The sequence below is a fragment of the Aquila chrysaetos genome, chromosome 10, assembly GCF_900496995.4.
Source record: "Aquila chrysaetos chrysaetos chromosome 10, bAquChr1.4, whole genome shotgun sequence".
Classification (NCBI taxonomy): domain Eukaryota; kingdom Metazoa; phylum Chordata; class Aves; order Accipitriformes; family Accipitridae; genus Aquila; species Aquila chrysaetos.
This window is the reverse complement of record NC_044013.1, coordinates 37,093,776-37,109,676: the sequence shown is the minus strand read 5'-3', so window position 1 is coordinate 37,109,676 and position 15,901 is coordinate 37,093,776. Positions and strand designations below refer to the sequence as shown.

The following is a 15,901-nucleotide window of genomic DNA, read 5'->3' as shown; positions in this document are numbered from 1 at the left end:
GAAGCAACTGGCCCATGGCGAACCAGACACCCACAGCCTCACACACACGTGATGTGGGTAAACCACGGTGTTCGCATTGGGCTGGGGTGGCATTTAACACAGAATAACACCAAACGTGTCTTGGGACCTTCTTCCCCCGCAAGAAACGCCAGGGAATCGTGCTTGAAGGAAAGCCTCCTTTTGCAAGACATTAAACAAGAAGAGAAAACCTTGTTTCTCTCTGAAGATGCCGCAGGCTGATCCAAAATTCACCACTGACAAGTAGAAAAGGTTGGAAAAACCTGCTTCCAGGCTGACAAGCAGACTCAATTTGTGTGATCGCTTTCCTTTTTTTCCCCCTTATCTTTCCCAACATGCACGTTCAGAAACAGATAAAGAGCAGCCGCCCTGAGCCCTCGTCGTGGCTCTGCCACCTCCGGACACTGCCATTCCCGTTCTTGGGACTTCCCTGCTCCAGCGGATGCTCCCCTTCCCCGTTACCAGAGGGATGCTCAGCCTTTATGCCCCTCCATTCCCTCTGCAAGGCGAGTAGGACAGACGCTTTCCCCCATTACACAGGTTTTGGAGGGGTGATGAAGGCAAAGACCGCGAGGCGCCCAACTGCTGCAAGAGCGGAGGCGTGAGACCCCGTCTGCCCGCTTCCCAAGGGCGATACACCTTTGCTCTTCTTCTATTAGAGCTCAGCCCTTGCAGACCCTTTTGGCCAAGCTGATCTCACCCGCAAACCAGCTTCTTTTGGCTTGCCGAGGGCTTTCTCCCAACCTCCGCTCAGGGCTGAGCACAGCCTGCCAGCGTCGGGCAGTGAAGCCGCGTCTCTCCCCACACGCCACGGTCCTGCTGCAACCTGCTGGTGCTGCTTGGTCCCTCCGTATCGCCGTCTCTGTTCCCCATTTAGCTGCCGTGACAGTAAAAGTTGGGTCAGGCCAAAATAGCATGCCTCCACGGGTGCATTGCACACAAACACACACACACGGCAGAAGCTCGTAACCCCCAGGTCCTACTCCAGAACCCAACTGCAAAACCAACTTTTCCTTCTCCCAACTCTTTTGCTTTGTGCAACTCATTCCATTTAATTAGCAGCACAACCTGGAGTGCCCAAGCTGCAAATCAGCCCTGCGGCATCCCACCGGCTCGTGGACAGGTCAGTCAGAGACAAAGTGTCCAGAGATAGTGTTTGGTCAGTGTTGGGTCCCACCAGGATTTTGCACGTGATGCTCAGGAGCAAGACGTCATTCTTGTCCTTCTGCAATCAATGGAGGCGGCACTGTGAAACGACCTAAACCTGCGGGAACAGCTCTTTATTCCTGCCTTTGGGATTATTTCAGGCTTCCATATTTTTCCTCCGGCACTGTCTCCTCTGAAGGGAGGGCACATAAGCAAACACGAGTCCTTCTAGAAAATACTGTTGATTTACATGCTGCAGCAACACTAAAAGAGAACTTTTTAAAAATGGCTTGCAGGAGAGGAGTTTAGCTTATTTATATTCTTTGTGTTGGTGGAGAATAGCAGCTGATGGGCAAGAGATGAAAGCACCCCAAGCGGATATTTCTTACCACGTTTCAGGGAGTTAATCTCATCAGAGAAGTGCTTTACATCTGTTTGAACAGGGATGGAGAGGTTCACCAGAGCCAAACCTCACGCTCGTGACGACGGGCTGACCCTGTCACCTGCACCATGCCAAATTCTCCCCCCCCCCCGCCTCTCTGTACAGCAACAAGGTGGGAAGAAAAACAGAGGGAAGACCAACCAGCCCCAAGCCATGCATGCAGAATGTCAGAAAAAGCACCCATGCCGTTTCTTTTTTGCAGTTCAGCCTATCCACTTAATGACCAGTGCCATGTACTGGAAAGTCAACTCATGGTACAGCTACGGCAGCCAGTCCCCATGTGGGAGCAGGGACCTGCTGCGCCGGGTGCTGCACACACACAGTCCCACGTTGCTTACGACGCACCCAGGAGGTTTACGGAGATGCACGCATCCTAAAAGCTGGGACAACCCGGAGTCCTAGCAGCTCTCCGAGCTGCTGACACCCTCGTCCTAAAGCAACAAGGCAAGAGAGAAGAAATGCCTCTTCTGGCATTTACCCGTGGAAAGGACTGGATTTTTATACTCAAAAAGGAGATGTCAGAAAGCAGATGTTGTGCACACACAGTTCAAAGACACCTTTTTCCGCTGCTTAAGCCAAATCAATGAAATAACTCAGTTGAATACTTAAAGCATGCTTGCACTAGCGAGTGCCAGGGAAGAGGAGCTTTCCCTAATGTGAGTCCCCACGCACCCCGACGGATGCGGCTCCAGACTACGCTCCTACTTTACACACGGGGAAACTGAGACGTGAAGGAACTTGCCAAACGCAGAGTCCCCGGCAGCATCGGCTGGGGCTCCACCACCCTGCTACGAATAACACCGGCCACGGCGCATTCGACACACCGCCGTCTCTCGTTTTGGGCAGAAATAGGGCTTTCACCTACGTCCATCGAGTGCTCGCTTGGGTCGGGGTCTTTCCCAAGCCCGTTGTGACACGGACATCGCAGCTCCGCCGCAAGTAATGCCGCAGAGACGCGGAAGGACCCTGTTTGCATCACCCCCCGCTGGTGTTTTTAAGGGCACTTAGGTATATGGTTAAGAGCTACACTTTTAATCTGAAGAGAGGATGAAAAGCACAGCCTCACGCTCAGCGATGGTGAGAACAGGAGACGAGGGCAGCAGGTACAGCTCCATACCTGCCATAAACAGGGCCACGCTGAATGCTCTTAATTCCCCTCCAAAGCTACCAAGCGCAGCCCGCTGTTCAGACCGGCTGTATAAATTGCAGCCCTCCGCCCGGCTCGGCCGGCAGGCAGTCTGTAATTCCCATTATACCGCCTGACAGGTTGGTAATGGCACACATAATAATATATTGATTTTGTCTGCTGTATGAGAGGCTGCCAGGCAGCCCGAGGAAGGGAATCGCCGACATGAGGGTTTCCTCTCAAAACACCTTCAGAAAAATGAGAGGCTGATTGGGAAGGTAATGGATGAGACCATCTGCTGGGGCAAATTAACTCCACTTTTTGCAAGGTGCTTCAAAAGCCTCCCACCTTCCCACCCCAGCGCTGCGATTTACACCACGGGGAACTGGGAACCTTGCCCCTATCTTACGGGAATATATCATTGAAGGAAGGTCAGTAGCTTTTGGGGGTTAAGGGAAGAAATTAAGTCTTTCCCATGTTTTATCCCATGCTTGTGTGGTTTTATTTCCAGCATAAGATTTTTAACCTTCAGGTAGAGCGGAGGCTGTTCTGGGTTGGGATCTGGTATTTGGCACTTGGGTCAGAGGGAAGAAGCTTGGAAAGTAAAATCTTTCTTGAAGACTTTCATAGTAACTTCCCTGTCCGGCACCAGAGAATTTGGATGCTCCACTGAGGATCCATCTTGGCAAGTGCCTCCAAATTGGGGGTAAGCGAGGTACGGCAGCTACAGGGGTGGGATCCTCCCAGATCGCTCAATCTCTTCCAAGAAACTCAATGGTAAAGGTATTTGGCTCAGCAAAGAGATTAGCAAATGCCCAACCTTGCTAAGGAAGAATTAAGGAATGGGTTGCACCAAGATTCAATTCAGTGATATTAAAATTCAATTAATACTGCTATTTAAAATAGCTTTAAACATTAAATACATTTACTTTAAAACACTCATTTCAAAGAAGCAATTTGAGATGATGCCAACCTATGGTCATGCTTTAATATTAAACAACTTAGGTTAGCCTAGGCAAGCAGGACATGCCGGCTGCCAAAGCTTTAAGGAAAGTCACTGATGAAAACCCAGCCAGAAAAGACTGAAGTACAAACACAGCTTTTGGGGAAGTCTGGCTCTCTCACAAGGACAAAGGAAACATCTTCATTTCAGTTAATTCACCTAGTCCAGCTCAACACCAAAGTTCAACAAGTCAATGAACGAATCAGGAGTACAATAGAGAAATGCATGTTTTCCAATCTGCAACCTGAGAGGCCAAGATCGCTAATTATGGTGACCAGAAGTGTAATTCATTATGTACAATTAATACTCCAGTTTATGAATCAACTAGTTTTAAATGTGGAATGTGTTTTGAGACGGTTACTTTGTCTGCCCTACATATCCAGCATATTTTGAGTTTATTAACTGATCAAATAACATTAAAATACTAGTTTTCTGCATTTTAAACTCTTGTTTTCATCTATGTAACTTGAGTCAGAAACACAAAAAAATAAATCAGTCGTGTAAACCCAAAATTCACCATTTCCCACCAGAACAAAAACATACAAAATTAATCACCCAGCCAAACAGCTGCCTAAATAAACGCCCCCAGATCCACCAGGCTCCTTGCTCAGAAAAGGAAGTATCCGATTACACCAACCAGAAGCAGCTTTTTACAACCAAACCGGAAAACATCCTCTTTCTTACAGAATGACCCAAAAAAAAAAAAAAAAAAAAATCCTACCCACAAAAAACAGACTGCTTAAATCAAGATTCCCTCCTTGCTGATTTTGGCTGTGGTCACCGCCATGGATATAGGTCATTCACACTCGCATCCCAAATTGCTTCACACTTTCTGCCTTCGCCCAGGAAGCCCACAGCAGCCATCAGGAATAAGATTTCCCCCAAATTCCTCCTTCTTCCAATCCTGGAGTGGGGAGAGCTGTATCCAAATAGATGGTATATATGGAAATATATGAAGGAACGCCAGAATGAAGCAAAGCTTTGCTAGCTCTGTCTCCGTGCCACCATGGGTCAACAGGGACCTTCAGAGAAGGGACCATCAAGGATGGGCTGTTTGGACAGGTCCGAGTCCTGCTTCGGCACAGATTTGTGCTTCACCACCCTAATTTTGATGAGCTCGGGCTGGACCAGGGTCTGGGGCTTATTCAACACAAGCAAAACCCGTGGTAGACGCTGCGGCGGGTACGATGCATCCCTCGTGCACAAGAGTTGGGGCTCTGCCCCAATGTGCTCTTTTACCTGTTGGGGTTTGAACCCCTCAGGTCCAACCTGAGGCTCTCACCCCCACGCTCGCCATCTCACGGGACTCCCCCAACCTCCTGCTTTCCAATTCCCACTGGAGGTGGGGGTGCCCCAAATCACGGTCAGAGGGATGGTACCGGTCCCCACCACAAGCACCGTGCTCTGCGGGACCGGCTCTGCAGGCAGGGTGGGAACGGGGACGGAGGTGTCCTAGAAGAACCCTCAGCACATCTCCGGCTAAAATAACCATTTCCCACCATAGACTGCAAAAGGCTGAGGACACGTCTGCTCTCCTTCCTCAGCAGATTTTGCTTTCCCCTGCTGGGATTTAATTGTTGTGCCAAAAAGATCCACCTGGCCTTGGGGAGGAGGGGGGTGAAGGAACAGCTCTGCAGAACGAGATAGTAATTAATTGCTTGCCAGCTCCCAGCCATCCCCCTGAGTGGGCTCTAAGCATCCCCAGAGACAGAGGCAGCTCTGGGAGCGTTTCCCAGCGTGGCACCCGGCCACGGGACCAGCGGCTCCCAGGCACAGATTTGCTTAAAGCCCCGTGCCCTTTGGTCACACAAACATGGGGAATCTCTGCCTTTGCACAAAGAAGATTGCTGCCTGCGAGAGACGAAGATACAAGAACCGTTGTTGTTACTGTTGGGTTTTAGTATCACGTTTTCCGAGCTCATCGTGCCTCAGAGGGGGAGGAAGCAACAGACGGCGCTCGCTCGCCTTGGCGTGTTTTGCATGCTGGGGTTTAGAAAACGGTGCTTCACCTCCTGCGTGGCTGGAGGTCCCATCCCCAGTGGGTGCCACGGCATCCCCCCGGCTGGGTGAAGGCAGGGGCCAGCGCTCGCCCCGTTCCCCCAGCTTGGCCGAGCTGCTCTGCACCCTACAGCCCATGCCGGTGGCTCACCTTTTCTAACCTGGCATACTTTTGCTTTCCCAGCTAGCATTCATTTTCTCATTTTCTGTAGCTAAACGTAAAGCAAGGAGCTGAGAAACCCAGCACGCACCTCCCCATCCTTCAAAGAAAGACTCGCATCCATCCCCTGCGCTTGAGGGGCCTGCTCGGAGCGCAGGCTGGTTGGCTGGGCTCTCCTTTAATTAATTAATGTTCTTTTCGACTCAATTGCTACTAGAAGTTTAGGCACAGTGCCTCAGAAATAATCTCTTGTGCAACACGAGAATGCAATCCCCTGCCCCCCGTGAGCGCACCCGCAAACATTGCAAAACCTCGCAGGGACGGGCAGGCGGAGCAGCGCCAGTGGGAAGCAGGAGCAGGGCTGCAGCAAAGCAGCCCTGGAAATGCTGCTGCTATTTCCCAGAAACCAACCTGAAAGGCAAAGGGGACATTAAAGAACTGAAAGCAGCAGACGGCAGCCTGATCCGCTACCTGTGGATAGCGGACCCCAGGGAAACCCTCCGTGGGCCAACAAGGATGCACGGGCTGTTGGAACCCACGCAAAACCCAGAAGCATCTCGTAAAGAAATTCCTCCACCAGTATCAAACCTGAGTCCTGGTCTGTAACGGCAAGAGCGCCAGGCCTCTAGGAAGATTATATTATAATATAAAGAGGCCTTAAGGAATGAGATATCCACTGAGATACCCAAAGGCCCGAGGAAGGAGGCAGCTCCCTCCCGTCGGCTCCGGTGCGTGTCTGAGGCTCTCCCCCGAGCCGGCGATGCCGTGTGCTCAAACCCTTGCACAAAGAAAGTATCGCCGACTTTGAAAGACGTGAAGTCTGAAAGGTAGAGAGTCTTGAAAAGATCTGAGGAAGCTGGAAGGCTCAAAGCAGCTTCTGCTCACAAAGCAGCAAGGTCAGAGCCAGGAGAAATTGGAGCTAAAACCTTCCGCTTGGGGAGGAATGGAAAGAACGATTTGCTTTTGCTTTTAGAGGCAAGATTAAATTTACCATTCACTGGTCTTTTCTCTAAAATTGGGAGGAGAAAGAGGCTGAGATACACAAAAGAGAGAAAGGCAATTATGCATTAAATCACATTAGGCTTTTGGCTGGGACCTGCAGAAGAAGTGAAGTGCTAAAAAAATCCAAGTTAAATGCTAAAAAAATCCTGTATCTCTTTGTACAACAATGAAATTAATATTAATATATAACCATCTCCCTTACCTAAGAGGAGAACCATGGTCACCAACCCCCCAACACATGGAATGTTATTATTGATCTAAAACTATCAAGAAGCTACAACATACTGAATTTCAAGTGCATCCCCCTGTATCCCTGCCCCCCGAGACACCCTGCACGCCCAGGCACACCATCACAGCGCAGGTCCCAGCGCCGGGATCTGCAGGGAGGTCTCTCCCCGCACAGTCGTCACACCCACGCGGTGACGAGAGGGAGACGACGACGTCCTCAGACACAGGGGTTTTACAGTTTGAAGCAAGATAAAAAGGAAAAAAAAAAAAGGAGAAAAAAAAAGGTACATGCCAGCCTGTCTGAGGGCTGGAGCCCCAAGCTGCCTGTATTTCGCATCAGATATGAAAGCAGCAGCAGCCTGGGCGGGGGGGGAAGACACATTCCTGCTATTATATAAACAGATAAAGTGCTGAATAGAGGCTGGCTTGCCAACTGCAACCATTAACCTCTCCCAGATTGGAGATTTCTGGCTCCAGTGAGGGCACAGGCAGGACCTCCTCTTCTGTTCAGGAGCAGCTGCCTGCTCACCGCCCCAGCCCAGCCTAACCCAGCCCAGCCTAACCCAGCCCAGCCTAACCCAGCCCAGCTCTGCAGGTCCAGAGGAAGGAAACCGAGGTCTGACCCAGCAGTTTCATCTCTGACCCTTCCAGACGAGGCAGCCCCATGCTGCATCACCTCCCGGATCCCGAGCTATGGCACGCGTGGGAGCCACCGCCTCCCCGGGCGCGCAGCCCTCTGAGCCAGCAGCAATTCCAGAAAGGTCAGCAGGGGACCCTCGGCAAGCTGGCCATGGAGGGACCTCATCCAGGACATGCTCCTCAGATGCAAGCGGATACATGAACACGGATCTCGCCCCTGCTCAGGCTCTATCCCTGCAGCAAGCAGGGCCTGCCCGGGTGCGTTACGTGTGTTGCATTAATGCATCCGCTAGCGACACTGATTTCTTAGGCGTGCGATTCCCCAATCCCAGGGGGGACATCCCTGCTAGAAGAGAAAACCCGCTCCGCTTCGTGCCAGCGGCAGGGTGAGCATCACTGCGGCACAGGGGGGCTCCAGGGATTGAGCCCACGCTGCCAAGCACGTATTGCCTCTGCCATCCCCGGCGTTGCCTGACCTTCCCCTCCCTCCCTGCATCTCAGCATCCCCCAAAAACACGTTTTCCTTAGGAGGAGCAGTGCCAGCCACCTTCCACGGAGTTAATTAAAACCAGGCTGGCTCGGATGCCAAGCAGGCACCGAGACGCATCCACCTGCGAACCCCACGGGGGAAGGAAAAAGAGCAGAAGGAGCCGGGATGGGAAGCAAGTGGAGAAAGGACGCTGCAAGAGAGCAGCTTGCAGCAGGGCAGGGCTAGGGAGCATGGCGAGGAGACCAGAGACCCCACTGGGGGCAGAAAACACCCCACCCCCGCCAGGCATGGTCATTTGCTGTCAACGCCTCCAGCAGCCTAAGGGTTAAAAATAATTGTGGGTGGTTTCATCAGCGACCCAAACCAGAGGAAACGAGTGCTAATCCCAAAGCCGCCCCACCGAGCTCGCAAGCCGAGTTACCCAACTTCCACCGTGCGGTGCCCGGAGCCGCGGGCAGAACGAGCACCCGGCCTCGGCCCCCGCTCCCCGTCCCCGGGGCCTCCCGGGACGAAGAGGGATGAAGAGCCCGATGCCGCAAACCTCTTCATCCCTGCCCTCCTGCCGGCAGCTCGCAGGCTGCGAGGAGCTGAGAAACCCCAGCCTTGGTCACCTCCGACGTGTCGGCTGGTCTCGGTGCTCAAGAGGAAGGACCAGGCGTCGGCTCGCGTGGTAGAAACAACGCTGCCGAGGTCCTCCAGCATCCCCGGAGGCCGCGGGATGGTCTTCACGGAGACGATGCCCCACGGCCGGCGTGCACAGGGCCGAGAGCAAGCGCTGAGTGGCACGATCCAGCTACGAGGCACCCGCAGGCTGCGGCTAAGCTGCATCGTATCAACCAGACCGCAGCACTCCCCAAGGTCTGCTCTAGATGTCCGTAAGCACGTCCAACCACGCGGCTGAGGAGGAACGTTTAAGCAGTTTTGGCATCGGCAGGGCTGAAGCGCACGCTGCGAGGCTGGTGCAAAGCCGGGGGCCAGCATCCTTCGGGGAGAAAGTTTGAATCTGAGACAAGGCGGCGCCGAAAAACATCCCCTTCGTCCTGATGAGCTGCCAGAGACACTGCAATCATCGCAAACCCACCTCTGTGGGGACATACTATGCAACAGCATCTGTCTCTTAAGCGTAGGTTGGGGGAATAAATAAGTCTGAAAGCACTCCTGACCCACAGCGGGTACCATGAAAGTGCACACCGTGTAACACACGAAATATAACACACAGACCAGGCTGATACTGGCCCATGAAATGCTTCAGGAGCTTTTACTGAGCGCACAAAACGCACGGTGTAGTGCTGCCCAGAGGGTCTGAACTCAGGTAAACCTTTTCCTCCCCATCCCAGCATCTCCAAGCACCCATGAGATGCTGGAGCCGACTTCCCAGGAAGGTTTGGAAACATCCCCATTTCTCTTTGAGAGCTCCAGAAGCAGTGCCTAGCCTTCCAAGGAAGGCTGCCGGCCTTTTGATGTCTCGTTGCTCCCTCCCGGGCTGCCCCGGCCGTCGGCCATGGCTCGCCGCCTCCACAGCCCGGCACCAAACTCTCCCCAACAGCTCCTGCCTCCCCAGAAAGTGCAAAATCCCGAGCACTGGGGCGAGAAACTAGGGATGGGGAAGAAGGGCTCGGTGCGATATAAATCACAGGGACAACTGGGGTAAGTCGGCTGCCATTTAAAGCACTTATCAACATTAATTAAGCAGAAGGACTGCCCCTAAGAATTGCTTTTTAATTTTATCACGCAGCCCTTTGCTCTGGTGTAGCAGGAAGAAGGCCACAGGAGCACAAAGCGAACTGTCTCTACATTAGCCATATTTAAATTTATTTTTTTACTATTCCCCCTGGCCAAGCCCCCTCTTACGATGAAGATATTCATCATTTAATTAATAAAGCATCCCTGCGCCACGCAGTCCCCATGGCACCAGGCAGCTGCTCAGAAGTAGCAGACATTTAATCGCTGACCCAGCAGGGTGGACGTCGGGACACGTCGTGCCTTGCTCCCCCCAACCGCTGGCCGCAAAACCCAAGGGTCGGCCTCGGATGGGGTGGGGGGGACCCCTGCACCCACGGCAGGGATACCTTCGGGGGATAAGACCGTGGGGATCGCAAGGCTGTCCACGGCAAAGAGGCAGCTGCCTGCACCGCAGGCGCAGGGTCTGCACGGCTCGGTGGGCATCAGAGCACGTTTGCCCCCAGTCCCTTCTTGCGATTTGGAGTTATCGTGGTGTCTTTGCCCATTCGGGGCCCTGCCACCGCCCAGGCGAGGCCGGCGTGAGCAGAGAAGCCACCTTACAAGTCATGCAGCTTTGCCGCACCTTGGACCTTGCCGTTTGGCTCCCAGCCATCTTCGTGCCCGGAGGTTTTATTACAATACTTTGCCCTCTTTTTCCTCTTTTTTGGGGGGTTTTAATTCCCGGAATTGTTGTACACCTCCTGTCCCGTGCAGGTGATGCCCAGAGCCGGCGGATGCCTCCTCTTCCTCCCCTCTCCCACCAGCCCAGCTCTGCCGGAGCAGCAGCAACAGCCCAGCAAAAACTCCACGTCGAGCCATAACCAATGGCAAATTCTTTGAGTGAAACGTAATGTGCTGGGAAGCGCTTCACCATTTCACTTGGGAAAACGATCCGTTTGGCAGCAGAGAGGAGGAAAACATGCTTTGTTTTACAAATCCTCTCCCCAGCAGGAGAGACACTCCCAGAATTTAATATACTGACAGCGCTTGGCTGCTTTAACCACTGAAACTCAAGGGTGCATCAAAAAAAAAAAAAAGTAAAAAAAAAGGTACACTATATAATATTAAAGCATATCCTATTCCGCAGCTGGTGGCATCGGGCACAGCAATTCATCGGCACGGAGGAGGTGCAATTCTCCCACCTGTGATCACCGGCACGGATGGGGTACAGGGTCTGAGAGCGGGGTCCCAGGTTTCCCCAAGTTCTGGACACCCTTAACTAATTCAGTTTTCACGCTCTCTTAGGGTGAGGCCCCGCAGCAGCTCCTTGCAGCAAAGCAGAGAAGATGCTGACAGGTAAATCTAGGAAGTAGCTTTATAGCAGAGAAACTGGATTTAAAGTTATTCAGGGCAAGAATATCCACAAAAGGCAACCGGCTCCATCCAGGTGACTGGCAAGCTTCTTGCAACCCCAAACTCCAGCCTCAATAAAATGTTAAGTATTTCACTGTATTTCCACTTATCCGCCAATGCGTTTAACTGCCAAAAGCATCCTACGTGCAGCATTGGCGAGGAGGGCAAGCACACCTCATCCAAAGAGGGCAGCGGGCGGCACTTTTTTGAGAGGGGATTTTAATTTTGCAGCGTGGGGTTTGGGCTCCAGGCAGTTGACAGCGTTACGAGAGCAGAAGGAAAGAGCAACCGGTATCTCTAGCTAAAGAACCTGTCGTTAAATTAGACTGGCTGTGCCAAAGGAGCACATACCCTTTCGAATGGCCGCTGCCAGCTCCTGCACGCAGTAATAACAGAAGTGTTATTTTGAGGGCAGGTGGTGGGATCAAATTGCCTCCGCACCGGAGACCGCTTCTGACCTCTCTGAGGAGCAGTCTCGAAGCAAAGAAGTCTGTCTGCTGCTCGCATTTTTTATCTTTTTTAAGCGCTTCGTATCTTAGCGCTTTTATAGTTGTTCGCAACCACCAAGCATTCTTGGAAACACTAATTAATCCTTACTAGAGCCTGTAAAGAAAACAGCATCGCTCCCATTTCAGGCAAGCAGGACTCATAAATTTGGTGAAATGCAAAAGGCCGCGCTGGATACTGGTGCCAGTGGTGGGGCTGGAAGGGCAGGACCTGCCCGTGCTCCAGCACGATGTTTAAAATATGGGTTTGCTGCCCTGCCCTTTGGCTGATTATCAAACACAGCTTTTGTGGGAGCCCTGGCAGGCAGGAGGAGAAGCCCCCCCAAACCTCGTCTTGCAGGATGTTATGTCAAGAAAAGCTGAAAAGCTGGTCAGCCTCAGGTCTGGCAACACGCTCATCCTGCTCAAAAAAAAGGATGGAGCACCTCCAAACACGGGGATGCTGTCACCTATCCCCTCGCTAGCATGCTGGGCTGGCTTCAGAGCTTGGTGAAGTCAGTGGAAAGGCTCCCAGTGACGTAAATGGCTGGGATTTTCAAATAATAAAAAGTCTAAATGCAACTGAGAGCTGGGTAGCAGGTCACTAGGTTTGCTCGAAAACCCCGGTTTTGCAGCAGCAGCAGCAGCATCGCACGTCACATTAGCAACTACACGGACCAACCAACGCCACAGCCCCTCTGCGGCGGACGCCGTATAAATGGCTCGTAGGAAACGGTCTCTGTCTCACCGGGCTCACCCGTCCATCCCTCTCTGCAGGGGGAAGCTTGTCCTTCCCCCCCAAATCCTCACTTTCAGGCTGGGACGCGGCGGGAGCTCAGCTCTCGAAGACTCCCACCGCCTCGCAGCCCCAGCTCCTTGGGAGCAAACCGAGCATCCCTTGCAGCCACCAATGCGCCCCTAAACCGCCACCTCCCAAAAGCCAGCCTGTGGAAAACCACAGCCATCGGGATTTGTTCAGCGGGGCATCCCACACTCGCTACCCGAAGGCAAGGAATAATACTGTCTCATTAAAAACGTGCTTCGAGTCTATTATAGTATCTAGGACAAAGTGTTCCCTATTTTGACACTCTAAGATATATTTTATCAGAGCGAGCTCTTCAGAAACACTCACTAACAAAGATTTATCTGACTGTAACAAGTTCCTCGCTTCCCCCAGCATTTTAAAATTCATTTCTAGCTTTTTTTTTCCCCCCTAGTCAGACGATGGGATGCCCCCACGGTCAGATTTGTCATTAGGGCAGCCGCTGTGACGCGTCCCAGCTCCCTCGCACTCTGCACGGCCAACCCGCAGGGAGGGAGAGGACGGTCCAGAGCATCGCTGAGAAAAAACGGTATCTGAAGCCAGAGAGAACTTGGGAGCGACTCCCGGTATTTCACTGGCACCAAGATTTATTTATTTGGGGGGTGTTTGATATAAACACCTTCTAAAATTAGCACCTGCCTTTCTGCCAGCTCCAATGGGCTGCCGGTGCAACGATAAAGTTTTGGCGTGGCTGAGAGGGTGCAACATTTGGGCACGGATCTGCTGCCTAACTCACGGCCCCTTCTGTCCCACGGGGTTTTCCCGGCCACGCGCTCGACCCACGCGGCCGCACGGATCCCACACGGACAGGTCACTGTCCCAAAGAGTTGCACCCCCAACTCCCGGGGAGGGAATTCATCTCAGAAAAAGCACCTTATCTCAAGGTTGAGAGTAAGTCGTGAGAGCTTTCTATAAATGAACGCAAACACATATGAAACTGTTCAGATTTCTCAGCTGGACTGCTCCAAAGATAGTCCTAAGTCACGTAAAGCGGCTGGGCAGAGGGACCCTGGCTGATGGGGTAGATGGAAGTGTGCCTCTGGGGGGGCTGAAGGGGTCGGGGCATGTCCCCGAAAAACACATCCACTTGCTAAAAGGTTAACAGGACCAGAAAATCAGGGGGGGGGGAAAAATGCAAAAAAAGCAAACCCCAAACACAAAAACCAAGCAGAAAACTGCCAGACTCCGGACCAGCTGTGTTTTCACGCGGACATACTGACACTGAGCAGATCTACGGGGCAAGAAAGCAGCTCCCAATGCCCAGTAAAGATCTGAGCAACTTTTCCCCAGGTGGTAGAACTGGTTACGCCAAACAGCTGGGTGCCTTGCAGGCTCCTTGGGAGAAAAACTGAGCTTGAAGACGCGTCTGTTTTCAGTCTGCATGGAAATCTTGCTGGTTTTCAAAGGCCTGGGTACCCCAGAGCCTTGCAAATGCCCAGCACTTCGGTCTTTTTATCACCGTCTATCAGTAGAAAAGGTTAAATGCTAATTTGCTGGATACAGAGCAGTGCTCCGCAGCTGCCTTTCTGTTTGCTCACAGCAACTTTCCGTAGCGTTGCTTCTCAGCTAATGCCCAGCTCAAACAGACTTTCAAGGGGAAAGGTCTCGGGCTCCATACAATTAATTCCCCGCTCCCTCACAGCGTCTTGCACGCTCATTTCTACAAGCCCCAGTCAACACCAGCAACACTCCGCCAAGTGATTGTGTGTCAAAAAGAACAGGATAAAAAGCAAAGCTGCCAACTCTTGGTATTTCTGAGCCAGGAAGAAAAGAGCTGATTCTCAAAAGCTGCTGGCTTAAATTGCCTCAGCGCTTTTACAGATCTGCTTTAAACACCAAACTTTTTGAAAGTTGAGTGGGAACCTCCTTGAGTGGGCTGTGCATACTGCAAACCCCAGAGCTATCAGCACAAGCAATGAAGGGAAGGAGAAAAATACACCCGGCAGGGTTCCTCGCTGCAGACAATGCAAAGCACCTCCCCGGGGTTATTTTCCCATCTCCAGCACCATGACCACCCTCCAGCTCCTCAGCCGCTTCCCCAAAATTACGCCACGAAAAGTTAGACCCCGCAAAAACCGAGCGTGCCCCTTCTTTGCGCTTTCCAAACCGGCGTGCGTTTTGCTCCCGGACTGCCTTTTCCCCACCGCAAGCAGGCAGCCCCCCCCCCAGGAGAAACCTGCCCATCCTCACCTGCCGCAGGTGCCTCAGCAGCTCGGTGGCCTCCTCCTGCTTCCCCTGCTTCACCAGCACCAGCATGTCCTGGATCATGCAGATCCGCCGGTGGTAAGGGGGCAAGCTGCTGCCACCACCCTTCCCAAACTTCTCGCCGGACTTCACCACCAGGGAGGCGAGGTAGTCCCCCCTTTCCCTGGGGGGTACTTTCTTGCGGTGGTGGGCCGGGGGGCTTTCGCCGGTGCTGCCCGGCTGGCAACCCTTGGTCTGTTTGGTGCCCATGGCGTGTCGCTCCGGCTTCTGCAGCCCTGGGGCTGCATGCAAGGGGGGGGGGGGTCTTGAGGTTGGAAGCCGGGGGGGGGACACACACAAAGGGGGCTGAGGGTGCACAAGGGGATGCGCAAGGGTTTGGGGGGATGCACGAGGGGTTGGGGGGATGCACAAGGGGTTTAGGGGTGCACGGGGGATACACACAGGGGTGGGGGGGATGCACAAGGGATCGGGGGGATGCACGGAGGGATGCACGAGGGGTTTAGGGGTGCACAGGGGGATACACAAAGGGATGCACAAGGGGCTTAGGGGTGCACGGGGGGGGGGGGATGCACGAGGGGTTCAGGGAGCGCCCAAGGGATTCAGGGGGTGCGGGATGGAGCTCGGCTGCTCCGGGAGCCTAGCAGGGGGGCCGGTGCCCGGCTGCGGGGCTGCTCGGTTCCCGCAGGCGGAGAAAAGGACGGCAGCGCCCGGCGGAGAAGAACCTCGCCGCGGCCGCCGCCTCCCCGTTCCATCGTTGCGGGGAGGCGAAAAACCGGGATCCGAGGAGCTCCTTCTCCCGGCCCCGGGCGGCGACAGCGGAGCGATGAAAGCGGCAGTGCTCAGCGCTGCAAAGCGGCGGCGGCGGAACCCCCCCCCCCCCCCCCGCCCCGAACAGCCCTCGCCTCCTCCTCCTCCTCCCACCGCCGAGGGGGGCTTCTCCCGGGGAGGGGGGGGGGGGGGGGGGGGGGGGGGCACGACTTTGGGAGGATGGGGGGGGGGGGAGCAACTGTTGCGTGGAGAGGGCTCCCCGGGGAGGCGGCTCGGCTCGGTGCGGCTCGCCC

The 15,901-nt window shown here is 53.6% G+C and overlaps 1 protein-coding gene across 1 annotated transcript in view; it reads right to left on the bottom strand.

Moving 5' to 3' along the window:
- The window catches only part of LRRC75A (leucine rich repeat containing 75A), a 95,888-nt gene extending 80,669 nt beyond the window's left edge, over positions 1-15,219 (bottom strand). Inside the window, exon 1 of the mRNA XM_030027560.2 lies at positions 14,826-15,219. Within this exon, the coding sequence (XP_029883420.1) occupies positions 14,826-15,089 (264 nt within the window). The 5' untranslated portion in view covers positions 15,090-15,219. The remainder of the gene's footprint in view (positions 1-14,825) is intronic.
- Positions 15,220-15,901: the final 682 nt, after the last annotated feature.